This window comes from Polyodon spathula, chromosome 7 (assembly GCF_017654505.1).
Source record: "Polyodon spathula isolate WHYD16114869_AA chromosome 7, ASM1765450v1, whole genome shotgun sequence".
In the NCBI taxonomy this organism is placed as follows: Eukaryota; Metazoa; Chordata; class Actinopteri; order Acipenseriformes; family Polyodontidae; genus Polyodon; species Polyodon spathula.
Genome location: NC_054540.1, coordinates 45,111,214 through 45,127,695, shown reverse-complemented (window position 1 = coordinate 45,127,695; position 16,482 = coordinate 45,111,214). Strand labels below are relative to the sequence as shown.

The 16,482-nt window shown below is 41.6% G+C and overlaps 1 protein-coding gene across 1 annotated transcript; it reads left to right on the top strand.

The window, feature by feature from the left end:
• Positions 1-2,783: 2,783 nt before the first annotated feature.
• On the top strand, positions 2,784-9,774 carry LOC121318654 (protein canopy homolog 3-like). The gene is made up of 6 exons (XM_041255560.1): positions 2,784-3,001; positions 4,253-4,379; positions 4,721-4,817; positions 5,673-5,795; positions 7,565-7,682; positions 8,946-9,774. Exons 1-6 carry the CDS (start codon positions 2,896-2,898, stop codon positions 9,185-9,187), a joined length of 813 nt encoding a protein of 270 aa, XP_041111494.1. The 5' UTR covers positions 2,784-2,895; the 3' UTR covers positions 9,188-9,774.
• The last annotated feature ends 6,708 nt before the right edge of the window (positions 9,775-16,482 follow it).

Sequence of the window (16,482 nt, the reverse complement as noted above, 5' to 3'; positions counted from 1 at the left end):
CATGCCCCCAGAGGACCCGCATGAGTTTTGTGTCTCATGCCTCAGACCAGAACACGCTGCCTCGGCCTTGACTGACAGAATGTTCTGCATGATCTGTGGGAAGTTCCAGAGGCGGGTCCTCAAGGCTAGATCCAACAGGGTGGTGGGACCTTGATCTGATTCCAGCAGGGGATCCCATTCTGAGACTGTTCCCCCTTCAGGGGAAACACCACCATCTTCCGGCCGCCTAGAGCTCTCCGAGTCATCCTCCCCGTCTCTCGGGCGACACTCTCGCTCGCCCACTAGGACAGTGGGGCAGCATCGGCGCTCCCCCCTCAGAGGAATATGCACTGTACTGGTAAATCAGCACCAATGACAGCTGGGTACTCAACTATGCGGGCTGGTTACAGCCTCCAGTTCCAGTTAAAACCACCCCCTTTTCAGGGGGTGACAGTAACTGCAGTGAAGGACCCGCTCCAACATGCAGCTCTCAACACAGAAATCCCGGTGCTTCTCTTGCAGGGAGGGGCTCTATTCAAAGTACTTCCTAGTGCCCAAGAAGGATTGCGGGTTCCGCCCCATCTTGGATTTGAGACTTCTGAACAAACACCTTCGGGAGTTACGTTTCAAGATGCTCACACACCGCCATGTCGTCCAGGCCATTTGGCCGGGTGATTGGTTTACCACCGTGGACCTGAAGGATGCGTACTTTCACATACCCATCAGGCCCGGGCACTGGATATACCTTCGCTTCACTTTTCAGAGCAGGTTCTATGAGTACTGCATACTCCCTTTCGGCCTGTCCCTTGCTCCTCACACCTTTTCCAAGTGCATGGACGCCATTCTGGTGTCACACAGGTGTCCCAGTGTCTGAAATATGTTCTGCGGCTAGCTGGGCTACGCCACACACTTTCATGAGGTTCTACAGACTGAATGTACTGGATTCCTCAGCTCCATCTTTTGGAGCATCGGTCTTGGACTCTATTACACCAGTGGAAGAGACCACTTAGTGTTAGTCTGGATTAGACTGCTGTACTCTTTGAGTACGTGCTCCAGTGTTACCCATGTGGTAAGAGCATCCCGATACGATATCGTACTGTTAAAGACCCTCTGTTCATAGAACTGTATTAGGGCAAATGTCTTTCGAACCACACGCTGAGGAGCTGTTCTGTGTATTTTGTACATGTGGACCGATCTTCTCCTGCTGCCGCACGGTCTCCTTCGCGACTGCTTTGGTACACAGTACCCATTAGTTGATGGCTATTTTCGAACTGAAAGAGAACGTAAGGTTGCGGATCTAACCCCGGTTCTCTGAAAGAGAAAATAGCCATCAAGCAGCGAGGTCGCTTCAGTAGCCCTTGCGGCCTGAAGCAAAAGAGGCTGAGCTTCCTACGCTCTGCATAGTCATTCAGCACCCGAGGGGCGGGGAGCTGACATCAGAGCTACGGAGACCTAGAGGCAGCTTTTATATTAAACTCAGCTTAATCCTATCACCTGACGGCGATACCCATTAGTTGATGGCTATTTTCGAATTGAAAGAGAACCAGGGTTGCATTGCAACCTTACGATATACACCCTGAAAAATGTCTATGGGAAATCCTATTATAAAACACCTTTGGGGCAACGCCAGCCACTTGGCGGCGGGGTGACGTAAGAACCATTGGCGTACAATAAGAGCCCACCCCCTCCTTATGGCAATCCCATTATAAAAAACCCAAAGCGGCCCAGAATTTGGGACATTATCAAAAGCAAAGCGGCCATTTGAAAACAGCAGTCTATCTTTAAAACTGTGATTTCATTAAAGATAAACGAATGTATCCTGTAACAAAAATGCAATAGTGTATATATTTGATATTAAAATTAATCGCGCAAACGATTATAATATGCGGTTTGAAAGAAAAAAGTACACCACTAGAGAAAAAAAAAAAAAAAAATCTTGCATTCATGCATAACATGATAATTCACATAACGTAATAATCGATAGTTTGTTATATTAGTACAGCAAAATACCACGTTATATTTTAATTGAAAGGTTGTGAAACTCAGGTCTCTCGCTCTCTTCCTCTCTGATCGTAATGTTAAAAATGCCTGCAAGCTTTACCACTCGTGTGACGACATCCTCATGTGACAGACACGGACCAATCAAAACGCGAGACTGTTATGTGGTTCCATCCCAAAAACCGGGCCTGTATCATACCTCGCCCCGCGGCAATTTTGAAACCCAACAATATTTAATTTTTAGTAAGGGTCTGATCCTCTCTCTTCCTTACCTTTTTTCTTTTAATTATGGTCTTATACTCTCTTCCTTCAGATATTTTTGCGGGTAATAAAGAAATGGCTATATTTAAGTATTAATATTTCGTGCAGTCGTCTCTCAGACCGCCTGTCAAGTTCACATTCGCTTAACGTTTTTTCTTACTGTGTTACTAGTGTTAGTCACGGTGCAGACCTTGGTAAAACCAGTATGTTCGTGCAGGGTGAATTTATTGTGATTGTTTAGAAATGTGGCCCATTTTTATATTTTATTTTAAAGATTTTAAAGCAAACCAATGCCAAACACAACGAGGTATAATACATAAATAATAAACGAAAAAAAGTGGAGAGGCTAAATATATTGTTTCACCTTACTTATACTAACGTTTCGCAAAACGTTTGGATACCCCTCACCCACAAACATACCGCCCCCTGTTCCAGCAACTTCCTCTCAGAAAATATTGAACGGGAAACTGCGCTTGCTCCCTGGCTATGTGCGTCGCGATTGGTCTGAGCCTACACTGCGTGTCCTCCCGTTGGCTGGCAGGGTGGAGTGTGTTTTCTGTTGTGCGGCTGGAGTACATTTCAGAAAACATTAGTGAGCTTTCTTCGTAATCCAAGAAGTAGAGAGGAAGGTGCCGATTTACCGTTTTATTCTGCACTATGCAGACACTACTTGTTGTGTTTTTATTTCTTCTGATACCTGCTTCAGCACTAGCAAAGACAAACGATGACGAGGATTGGGTTAAACTACCCAATAAATGTGAAGGTATATTAAACTTACATTTTCGATCAACCGTATTCATTTTATTGTGCAATCATGAAATGATATATAGTCATGTATATATGATGTGGGCTGTTTACACGTCTGATGGGTTTTGCATAGAGATGTATTGAAACATCTGAGACGCATATAAATATTGCAGAACGCATCTTATTATGTTCGGATGTTTTGGTATAATGGCGAGCAAATGCTGGGCAAATCAAATAAGATAGATACAGTTCTACTAATCCTGTACTGTGTCGCTATGTGATGTGTAATTTCAGCGTATCACACACTTATGCACTGTATGTAGGTTTCATGCGGTGTTCTACCATGACAGAAAGATAACCGGACAAAACCGGGCAAATGTAATGTCGTTCCAATAGTTGCAAATGTATATTTTTTACGTTGAATGTCTATACATTATTTAACCAATTTAAATCATTACAAACCAGTTGGATGGCACTAAGGCAGCTGATTCTGCTGCCAGTAGCTGCACAAAACACATTCTTAATATAACAACCCATTTCATTTTTTCTAAACTTAGTCAATAAAATAGAAGTATTTCTCTTTCTTCGGACCCGATGAAACTGCTCACAGCTGTCTTTTGGGGCTTCTCATCGACAGTAAAATTTGTACTGGTAATAACCGATTCGAATTTAAAGTTGCCACTTAAAGGAAAACGGGTACATTTACTTTATTGTTAATTTTGAGCAAGTCACATAACTCAGCAATACCTCGGATGTTAAACTTTTCTCTTTCAAGGGAAGGTGAAATGAAACTGGGGAACCGATAAATTAAAACAAATTGTCTTCATCTGCAGATGCCAGGCAGACAGTCTAGTTTCTTATTTGTACAAAATGTAAAGCGTTTGAGAACAGTGTTTAAGAATTAAACATAAATATTATGCAGTATTTTAGTATTTATTGAAATTCACAGTATCTACTAGTTCCTACTGCAATAAACATCTCTCTAGAGCTGGTACTTTATGGTAAGGTGACCGACTGTATGCCTGTGAAGTGCATTTGGACAGGTGCAGTATACTATTGCTTTAGTTACACTTGTGTTTTTTGAGCATTTAAAGTATGTACAACAGTGAATAATTAAAATGCGTTTGGGTTTACAGTGCAGGACAAAGGTAGTTTCTTCAGTATATTAAATTAATAAAATATTTGTTCATATTTGTCACTTGAGGAATTCAGTTCAGTGTTTGGTTAGTAAATAGTTTCAGCAAATTCAGAATGTTTTCTTTTTCAGTGTGCAAGTACGTCACAGTCGAAATGAAATCTGCATTTGAAGAAACAGGAAAAACCAAAGAAGTGATTGACACAAAGTATGACTACATGGAGGAAAAAAAAGGGATTCCGATAAAATATGTCAAATCGTAAGTCTTTTAAATCCTGTTACTCTAGCACATTTTACATTAGGGGTGTTAGATTCTGAGAAGGTGAGGTGGGGAAGCATATCAGTGTTGCACAGGCTTCACTGCACAATGCTTCAGAGGACAGTGTAGCACAAAGATGCTTCCCCACCTGGTTTCCTCACAATCAGTCTCAAGGTATTTTCCTGGAATGTTAGTAATCATGGCAAACAGTGATGTAAGCAGAAACGACAGCAGAGAGCAAACAGGATATTGCACTGGGAATAAAGTACATATTAGGAAAGGTAAGAAATATTCGGATAGCCTTTATGTAAGTTGATTGTTAATTCTTCATTTTTCCTCAGTGATATCAGATTCATAGAAGTAATGGAGACAATTTGTCAGAGGCTCATGCATTATAATTTACACAAAGAAAGAACAGGAAGCAATCGATTTGCAAAGGTATGTATGAGATTCATGGTCCTGTTTTATATCACCTTAGTGGAATCACTGAAACAACCGCAGCAGATTATAAACACTTCCTTTGTCTATTGAAATCTAGGTAGTGCATAATCAGTATCGTTTGAAATACTGATTCAATCTCTCTTTCCTACTTTCACTGAAGAAGAGACCTTTGAGGTCTTGAAAGCTTGTGAATAATTATTATTTAATTAGTCCAATAAAAGGTATCACTTCTCCTTCTCTTTGTCTATCATCTCTGGACTTATACGGTTACCATTTCATCTGTCTACGAAAAGTTCTTAACAAATTGATGCAATCGTAAGTGTTGGAATTGCTTGCAGCTTTAGTACGTCTCATTACAATATTTTTGATCCCTCATTTGCACTATCTCCACCCTGTTTTTGCAAATGTCTGCAGGAACGCCCAGAATCAATATCCATTTATGGCTAAAGTGCAAATAAGAACTGCGGCTGCAAAGCATTCAATAAAATGATGCTAACAGTGTTGGGTTTGTTTAGTACATTTCACGCTACGCTTCCTACTGGTTTGCATGTGGTTTGCAACGATTGTGACAGACTCAACTATTTAGTACATCTACCCCATAGTGTCTAAATTGGAGAGTAAATTACTCAATGACCCAAAACCTTATCTGGAGCACTGAATATATGTGGTAATTACTTGCATGCTTCTGAAACTGGCCTTAGATTTCATAAATGTGCTTGAAGTAGTTTGGGGATCAAGGCTGTCCAGCAGTCATTGGGGTCCAGCTCAAGCACACCTGGGACGTATTGTCAAAGCTCTCAGGTTTTATACATAGCGCTTAACTGACTGCCAGATTCTCTCATTTGTTTGCAGGGAATGGCGGAGACCTTCCAGACGTTACACAATTTAGTGCACAAGGGAGTGAAGGTGGTGATGGACATCCCATATGAACTGTGGAACGAGACGTCTGCAGAGGTAGCAGACCTGAAGAAGCAGGTGAGTGCAATTCCTTCAGGGCCAGGTGTTTATACTAGCGAGGAAGAAGCATGTCTCTCTTTCCCCTAGTGAGTTCTAGATAAACATTTTAGGTTTGATATGCGGCTCTCTGGGAGCTACGGGATTTTGCATGCTTATGCTAGTTACATGAACCTTTTGAGATTCAGCGACTCTACACTGAACTGCAGCTCTCAGGCTGTTTGCTGTCTTCATTGTAAACTGAATGCTGCTGAGCTGACACCACAATTGTGGAACTTGGATGTTGAAGGGGTGGAGAGAATTTCACTCTCCAGTGACCTAGGAAGTGGAAGTATGACTGCCTGAAATTAAGGCATAAAAACTGATATCTATCTATCTATCTATCTGTCTATATATATATATTATGGCTCCTAATTTTCAATTCTTGGGTTTGGCAAATTCTGTTTTTCAAAATGAGCAATTCCTTTTTACCAATTTTTATTAAGAATTGACAACGTAATTTTACATAAATCTATTGAATTCATTGTTTTATTATTTTATTATTTAAGTCCCTGAGATACTGTGTTGTCTAATTCCGCAATTCCGTCTACGATCCCGCGATCGTAGAAAATCAGTAGCCCTAAAAAATGTATATATATATAATGTTTGGTTTTATTTTATTAGCTAGAATCTTTTTAATGCTACTATAAACTCAAATATTTTTTTTTACCAGATCTCTCTGTGGTTTACAATGCTCACCTATGCTTTACCATACCTTTCTGTGCTTTTTTTTTTTAACACTTTGCAATGTGTTTGCTATGGGAAACATGTATAATGGTGTGGTTGTTTTAAAGCCGAGATAATGAACCTGTCTGGCTGATATGAGCCGTGATATTTATAACATGCAGTTAGAATATGAAAGCCGGTTTCACTTCTGCTTTGAGCGCCTGATCTTCACTTTTAAAAAGAACTGCAGTCGTGTCTCTAATAAGATCTTCTGAAGCACAGGCCTTCCTATGCACATCTTTCACTTCTCTGTTCTTATAGTAAGTGACGTGCTTACAGTATTAATGGGGGAGGAAACATTTGCCAGGTGTTTATTGTGTAGTTAGACATCCTGTGCATTTCCAAAAACACAATTTTTTACAGTGGCAGGATTAACCCTTAGCGGTCCATTTATTCAGTGCCTGTCAGGCACGTCGGGTCCAATTTATTTTCATACGCGCTGTTTATTTTACACATGCTGTTTTAAAAGTATTTTTTTTCACAATAAAACAGATTTAACTGCCCCTCCAAACAAAGCCCCACCGCTTGTTCGCTGTATTTATTACATACCTGTTCATAGTATTGCATACTGATAAATCCTCTCCACTCATTTTATCACCAAACTCCTCAATAATGCGAAACAAGTCATTATTATATTACTATACTATCTCAAAAAGCTCTGCAAATGTCCTTAATATTATTTGAGCGCTAAATGCAGAAGCAGCTATCTTGTTTTTTTATGTCTGTGTTAGGTCTGTGGAGCAGGGCCGTCGCTTTTTTTTCTGGCCTCACCCGACCATTGAAAGGTTTTCTCTGCTTTTTCCAGAGAAAAAATGACTAGATGCCTGTGCTTGACTTCTTTTTGATATTGGTGAGAAAAGGAAAAATTGTAATGTCGGACCTGGTCCGACATAGGACCACAAAGGGTTATGGTGCTCTGTTTCGCTTGCAGAGCTGTGAGGGGAAGCTCTCGTAGAGCCTGCCTGCCTGCTTGCACCATGAACACTAGATTTTTTCAATAATTGTTTGCCTATTTTTTGCTGCAGTGTGATGTGATGGTGGAGAAGTATGAAGATGTCATTGAAGACTGGTATAGGAAACATCAGGATGAGGATCTCACCACTTACCTGTGTGAAAAGCATGTACTGAAGGGGGAAAACCAAGGTAATGAGGCTGAAAGCATTCCTTGGCTGCATGTGAAGTGCATAAGAGACAGGAATTTGTTGCATGCCTCCAGTGGTCATTTCTGAAAAACTAGCACAGAATTTGTAGAGAGGCACAGGACTGAATGGCAGGAAGGGGGGGTTCAGGTCAGGATTCAGTTGTGCTTTCTCGCTTGCAGATGCCTTATTTAAGATTTTTCTGAACATAGTAAAAACAAATGGGTGCACCTGTTTTAAGCTTCTCAGTTATGGAACACATGCACAATTTTTCATTGGAAGCAAAATTTTGGTGTAACACTGTATCCAGTGCCTTTGTCCTGCACCTCTTGAACACTAAATTTAATAAGAACCAACTTTTTTTATGACTATTTAATTATTATTAAAGGTTTAAAAAACTTGCTATTATTTTTTTTATTGTTTTCAAATGCCCACCCAACTTTTTTGAATACGATCCTCTGAGACAAGTTTATTCCAAAAATTGCTGGTCAAAGTGGCAACAGGTGCATGAGTGAAGCAGTGCATGAAAGAAGCAGACAGAGAATTGTAATCAGGTTTGGAAATGTTTTTTTTGGAGATTCCAGGTCTGACGACCAAACAGTAATTCCTTGGCAGTACACACCAATGTGTACAGCATGGGGTAAATAACACAAGAAAAGAGAGTCCCAAATAATAAACAGTATCCGCCCCACAGTAATACAGACACAGTCACCAGTCGTGGGTGCGTGCAGTAGTGCTTGTGGTGGGTGATACAAGTTTATATTTGTGACAGTGCTGCAGTGTTGTGTTAGCTGTCTAGTAACGTACAAGACAATTACAAACAAACAAAACAACACTCACAATTTTAGTTTCTGGTTTACTTTCACTGTCCTTCTCGGTTCTACTCACAGTAAACCAATGTGAAGGAACAGATTACGATTCTCCCCTTTTATGCTGTCACGCATGACCCCTTGGTAAACGAGTGCAACTACCTCTCCAATCTGTGGCTGCCACGTCGTTTCCCTTTCAGGTCATTGTGTTATTGCAATGGAGTCTCGCCCCCTTCCTGGCTGGCTGACTTCCCTTGAACCCTGGGAAAGAACTGTCAGACCAGCCCGTCCAAGGAACTCTGTTCTCACTGCTTAGCGTCCTCACAGGTGGGGAGGGTGATTTACAACCAAGAATCATTGTATTTCTGTCACAGTTACTCTTTGGACAAATCTGAAATTGCTATAATTTAATGTACGGTTAACTGTGTTCAAATGATTAACTTATTTTCACATTTCAGAGTGCTTGAAAGAAGTTTGGACTGCGAAAAAAGGGGAAACAGCAGCTATTGATGAAAAGAAGAAAAAGAAAAAGAAGGAAGGAACAAATAATGGCAAGGAGAAAAACAAAAAGAAGAGCAAGGGAAGGAAAAAGAAGATGAATGAACTGGAGACTGAAAGAAGGGACAGAGCAGAGGATTTTACATCTGACGAAGAAATCCAGAAAAAGGTCCCCATCACCCATGATAAAAGTGATCTGTGAGAAAGACGCAAGGACCCAACGTGGACTGGCTTCCTAATACAGTACCAGGCAAAATGTGCACCACTTTTCACAATGGGATAAAGACCAGTTAATCTGTGTGATTCAGGTTTGACATTGCTTTCAAGAAAAGTGATGCACATTTTTACTGTATGAAAATGTCTTATGAGTTATACAGAGATTCCAGTGTTCCAAGTGAAGTAGTTGGAAGGAAGGATTGAAATTATCTGTATCAGTTTCCATAGTCCAGTCTGAGTGCCACTCAATACAATTGGAGGGAATTGATTCTCTTATCTGTAGAGGGGTCTGTGTGCAGTTGAGATGTAAAGCTATATATCTAATTGATCCCACGACATCTTGGCATAAACCATTGTTCAGGTATCAAAACCAGACATTAACAACTCATAAACCTGTTTCTTTAATAATCTTTTTTCTTAATATAATTTTGGGTAAATTTGCCATTGGAAAATAAAACCTTTTGTAAATCAGTGGAAGTCAAACTAACCCTCTGATTACACAATGTAACACAATTTTTGTTCCTGGGTAGTAAGTGTTATTTCCTAATTGTTTATGCCTCAAAAGTATAGAAAATGGCTATTATTCCCCACAAACTTTGCTTTTGTGACCAGGACAGTGATATTTCAAAATATCACTTTCCAATGGGAAAATGGGCAAATGTGTGTCTTTTCGTTCACATAAAGTCAGAAAAAAACAACGTATGAATCCAAATTAACATGTATTTATACTAGAGTAATACAAAAATGACTACAAAAGATTTAGAAGTGAGTAGTTTTTTGAGATTTATGATTATACTGTAAATACAGTATAATCGTAAATCTCGAAAAACTGCTCACTTACTTACGCTTACTACCCAGGAACAAAAAAAAATAAAAATAAATTGTTACACAGTGTTATATTTAAATGATGGTGCCCCTGTCCTATAATTTTAAATTAAAATTGTCTTCTCAGGTGAGTGAAGTATAAGAAAACATTAGCTAACATCTACTTCCTTGGAGTTCTTGGTTTATGGTTCAGTGTTTGAGGTTATGGAGCCACGATTTTATGAGGCAGCCAAAAGAAGGTTGTTTATTTTAAATACATGTACTTTATTCGTCTTTAGCCTGTTTCACTTTTCTAATTGTGAGCCTGTGGAACAGTTTGTTTTTGTGTCCCCTGTGCTTCAATTCAATATACAGATTTTACAAGTACAAGCTGTAGATCCATCCATCCATTTTTTTACTGTTTCTTCATGCTGTCAAATCACTTCCTGTGCAGTCCATCACATGACCTCATTGCAACTCAGCCATTGGAGTGAAACTGAACTACAACCCAGGAAACAGTGTTGAAATTGATATTTCTGATGAAAGGCATAAAAAGTGATACCGACCAGTAATATGTGTGTCAAACTGCATAGGCATGGCCAGTACCACTAGGGGGTGCTGTAGGTTAATGCAATAGCCTTTCACCTCTGGAGGCTCGAAGGTTTGAATCCAGCTCGGCTCACAAACCTAATCTGGTTGATGGGTTTAACTTAGTCAGACTCACAAAGCTACCCCACAATCAGGTCATGATTATCAAGGTACATTGGTGAAACTGGGCTCAGGGTGTTCTTATATAACTAGAGTAAGCTTGATGCAGTTTGACACATTTTTAAGGAACTCTAAAATGTATGTGTGTAAATGGGTTGGACAACAAGAGTTTTTAGGTGATACCTTTAAATAGTATCAGCTGAATCTGGACATAAAACCGTTCGCCCTTGGGACTACAAAGTGTACTCTTCAAGCTGGTATGAGTATATTGTCAAGGCAAGGAGTAGTATTGTATTCCTTCTGACAAATGAAGGTTAAAGAATTATGGGGGTTAGCGGATTGTAGCATTCAGTGTAATGAGAATTCTAAAAACAGCTGATGTATGGCAGGCTTGATTCCCCAGTTAACTAAAATATGTGATCTGCTACCCATTACTGAAATGTGTGTCCAAGCATCACGCGATTTCAGGATGGCTTTAAATTATAGATGTTGTACTATAACATTACATTTACATATTCCATGTTATCAGACTGGTAATAGACAAAGTGCTACTGTCTGCAAATTATTATTATTTTTATTAATTGTCTGTTGTAGGAAGTGCTTATTAGGCTTTTTTTTTTTTTTTTTTTTTGCTTCTTTGTGAATTTGGTTTTGACAGATAGATTTTTACTTATTTCTATGTTTCCGTGTGAATTTGGGTTTGTTAAATAAAGCATTTGGGTATAGGCATGAAACGCCACGGTCATCTGAGTACATCCTTCTTGTTTAAATTAATTTATATTATAGTCTTTCAGTCATAAAAATCCTGATGCTTTTTAAAACCCTGAAGTTAAAAGCATCCCATGGCCTCGCAAACGTGTACATGTAAGTACTGCTAGTCAAGCAGAGTGTAACCAGTAACCTGGAACCTCTGCAACACTGCCCCCAGTGGATAAATCATTAATCAGCAATCATTAAGGAATTCCAGTTCCTCATAGTTTAGATAAGTGTATTCCAGACCTGTACCCAGTTGTGTTACTGTATTGAAGATTTCATCCTTTTTATTAGATTAACTGTGATATAAATGTCCATACCACTCATGTGGCATCCTGCACCACAAATAGCAAAGCAAAAAAAAAAATTAAAAAAAAAAATGATACTTCTTTTAGTTTAGTGAAACTGTGTTTTTTTTTTTTTATTGTAGAAGTTTTTCACTATTTCAGTTTGCTTAGTGTTTTCAGTTTGTATACTAAATATTTACTGCTTCTTTCCATGATTAACCTTAGTCTCAACATTGCCCTACAGTATTGTTATTTACCAATGCTTTTACTGTGCTTTATTACATTTTGCGGTGCCTTTCCCATTTTATACTGTTGCACACAGGGTTTTAAGTATACTTGTAATGCAGTAATTGCAAATGGTCTAGTTTCTTTCTTTGTGAGCCCATAACAATACAGGACGCCTTCAAGAAACCAGTTAATCAATTAAAGTACATTTTGTAAAAAAATGGGTAATTTGTGTAGTTTTGTTTTTCACACACAATGTACCTGAATTAAGGAGGTAAAACCTAACATGCATCAAGATGCATGAACAGGACTCAGCTAGATTCATGATCAGGACGCAGTGCAGAGGCAGTTCTGATTCTGCATGATCAGGATGCAGTGCAGAGGCAGTTCTGATTCTGCATGATCAGGACGCAGTGCAGAAGCAGTTCTGATTCTGCACTCAGCTAGATGCATGATCAGGACTCAGTGCAGAAGCAGTTCTGATTCTGCACTCAGCTAGATGCAAGATCAGGACTCAGTGCAGAGGCAGTTCTGATTCTGCACTCAGCTAGATGCATGATCAGGACTCAGTGCAGAAGCAGTTCTGATTCTGCATGATCAGGACTCAGTGCAGAGGCAGTTCTGATTCTGCACTCAGCTAGATTCATGATCAGGACGCAGTGCAGAGGCAGTTCTGATTCTGCATGAGTGCAGAGGCAGTTCTGATTCTGCAGTGCAGTGCAGAAGCAGTTCTGATTCTGCATGATCAGGACTCAGTGCAGAAGCAGTTCTGAGCTAGATGCATGATCAGGACGCAGTGCAGAGGCAGTTCTGATTCTGCATGATCAGGACGCAGTGCAGAAGCAGTTCTGATTCTGCACTCAGCTAGATGCATGATCAGGACTCAGTGCAGAGGCAGTTCTGATCTCTGCACTCAGCTAGATGCATGATCAGGACTCAGTGCAGAGGCAGTTCTGATTCTGCACTCAGATGCTCAGTGCAGAGGCAGTTCATGCATGATCAGGACTCAGTGCAGAGGCAGTTCTGATTCTGCATGATCATGATCAGGACTCAGTGCAGAGGCAGTTCTGATTCTGCACTCAGGTAGATGCATGATCAGGACTCAGTGCAGAGGCAGTTCTGATTCTGCACTCAGCTAGATGCATGATCAGGACTCAGTGCAGAAGCAGTTCTGATTCTGCACTCAGCTAGATGCATGATCAGGACTCAGTGCAGAGGCAGTTCTGATTCTGCACTCAGCTAGATGCATGATGAGTGCAGAGGCAGTTCTGATTCTGCATGATCTGCAGTTCTGATTGCTAGATGCATGAGCAGTTCTGATTCTGCACTCAGTTCTAGATGCATGATCAGGACTGCAGTGCAGAAGCAGTTCTGATTCTGCACTCAGCTAGATGCATGATCAGGACTCAGTGCAGAAGCAGTTCTGATTCTGCACTCAGCTAGATGCATGATCAGGACTCAGTGCAGAGGCAGTTCTGATTCTGCACTCACCTAGATGCATGATCAGGACTCAGTGCAGAAGCAGTTCTGATTCTGCATGATCAGGACTCAGTGCAGAGGCAGTTCTGATTCTGCACTCAGCTAGATGCATGATCAGGACTCAGTGCAGAAGCAGTTCTGATTCTGCACTCACCTAGATGCATGATCAGGACTCAGTGCAGAAGCAGTTCTGATTCTGCACTCAGCTAGATGCATGATCAGGACTCAGTGCAGAAGCAGTTCTGATTCTGCATGATCAGGACTCAGTGCAGAAGCAGTTCTGATTCTGCACTCACCTAGATGCATGATCAGGACTCAGTGCAGAAGCAGTTCTGATTCTGCATCAGCTAGATGCATGATCAGGACTCAGTGCAGAGGCAGTTCTGATTCTGCACTCAGCTAGATGCATGATCAGGACTCAGTGCAGAGGCAGTTCTGATTCTGCATGATCAGGACGCAGTGCAGAGGCAGTTCTGATTCTGCACTCAGCTAGATGCATGATCAGGACTCAGTGCAGAAGCAGTTCTGATTCTGCACTCAGCTAGATGCATGATCAGGACTCAGTGCAGAGGCAGTTCTGATTCTGCACTCAGCTAGATGCATGATCAGGACTCAGTGCCGAGGCAGTTCTGATTCTGCATGATCAGGACGCAGTGCAGAAGCAGTTCTGATTCTGCACTCACCTAGATGCATGATCAGGACTCAGTGCAGAGGCAGTTCTGATTCTGCAGTGCTCAGCTAGATGCATGATCAGGACTGATTCTGCACTCTAGATGCAGTCAGGACTCAGTGCCGAGGCAGTTCTGATTCTGCATGATCAGGACGCAGTGCAGAAGCAGTTCTGATTCTGCACTCACCTAGATGCATGATCAGGACTCAGTGCAGAGGCAGTTCTGATTCTGCATGATCAGGACTCAGTGCAGAGGTAGTTCTGAATCTGCACTCAGCTAGATGCATGATCAGGACTCAGTGCAGAAGCAGTTCTGATTCTGCACTCAGCTAGATGCATGATCAGGACTCAGTGCAGAAGCAGTTCTGATTCTGCACTCACTCTAGATGCATGATCAGGACTCAGTGCAGAAGGCAGTTCTGATTCTGCACTGATCAGGATCAGGACTCAGTGCAGAGGCAGTTCTGATTCTGCACTCAGCTAGATGCATGATCAGGACTCAGTGCAGAAGCAGTTCTGATTCTGCACTCAGCTAGATGCATGATCAGGACTCAGTGCAGAAGCAGTTCTGATTCTGCACTCAGCTAGATGCATGATCAGGACTCAGTGCAGAAGCAGTTCTGATTCTGCACTCAGCTAGATGCATGATCAGGACTCAGTGCAGAGGCAGTTCTGATTCTGCATGATCAGGACTCAGTGCAGAGGCAGTTCTGATTCTGCACTCACCTAGATGCATGATCAGGACTCAGTGCAGAAGCAGTTCTGATTCTGCATGATCAGGACTCAGTGCAGAAGCAGTTCTGATTCTGCACTCACCTAGATGCATGATCAGGACTCAGTGCAGAAGCAGTTCTGATTCTGCATGATCAGGACTCAGTGCATGATCAGTTCTGACTCAGTGCAGATGCATGATCAGGACTCAGTGCAGAAGCAGTTCTGAGATGCATGATCAGGACTCAGTGCAGAGGCAGTTCTGATTCTGCACTCAGCTAGATGCATGATCAGGACTCAGTGCAGAAGCAGTTCTGATTCTGCATGATCAGGACTCAGTGCAGAGGCAGTTCTGATTCTGCACTCAGCTAGATGCATGATCAGGACTCAGTGCAGAAGCAGTTCTGATGCACTCTGCATGATCAGGACGCAGTGCAGAGGTAGTTCTGAATCTGCACTCAGCTAGATGCATGATCAGGACTCAGTGCAGAAGCAGTTTTGATTCTGCACTCAGCTAGATGCATGATCAGGACGCAGTGCAGAGGCAGTTCTGATTCTGCACTCAGCTAGATGCATGATCAGGACTCAGTGCAGAAGCAGTTCTGATTCTGCACTCAGCTAGATGCATGATCAGGACTCAGTGCAGAGGCAGTTCTGATTCTGCATGATCAGGACGCAGTGCAGAGGCAGTTCTGATTCTGCATGATCAGGACGCAGTGCAGAAGCAGTTCTGATTCTGCACTCAGCTAGATGCATGATCAGGACTCAGTGCAGAAGCAGTTCTGATTCTGCACTCAGCTAGATGCATGATCAGATTCTGCACTCACTCAGATCAGGCAGTGCAGAAGCAGTTCTGATTCTGCACTCAGCTAGATGCATGATCAGGACTCAGTGCAGAAGCAGTTCTGATTCTGCACTCAGCTGCATGATCAGGACTCAGTGCAGAGGCAGTTCTGATTCTGCATGATCAGGACTCAGTGCAGAGGCAGTTCTGATTCTGCATGATCAGGACGCAGTGCAGAAGCAGTTCTGATTCTGCACTCAGCTAGATGCATGATCAGGACTCAGTGCAGAAGCAGTTCTGATTCTGCACTCAGCTAGATGCATGATCAGGACTCAGTGCAGAAGCAGTTCTGATTCTGCACTCAGCTAGATGCATGATCAGGACTCAGTGCAGAAGCAGTTCTGATTCTGCACTCAGCTAGATGCATGATCAGGACTCAGTGCAGAAGCAGTTCTGATTCTGCATGATCAGGACGCAGTGCAGAGGTAGTGCTGATTCTGCACTCAGCTAGATGCATGATCAGGACGCAGTGCAGAGGCAGTTCTGATTCTGCACTCATTCCGAGGCTGCTCTTGCTAGTGCTCTTCAGCTGCACTTCACTTCTTCTTGCCTGTCACGTTTGCTGTAGGCTAGCTCAGTCAAAGTGTCCTTGTACAAATGAGATGTGAATATCTGACTTTATTATGATATTAAAACTTGCTCAGTAGAGCTTTATTGTTGTGGATTTTTTTTTTTTTTTTTTTTTTTTTTTTAACCAGGAGATGTTGTTTTTGTAGTTTTATAAAAATGTTTAACTGATTCCATGAGCAGTTTACACAGCATGTGCCATCTATACCCTCTTTCAACACTAGAGGAAGCTG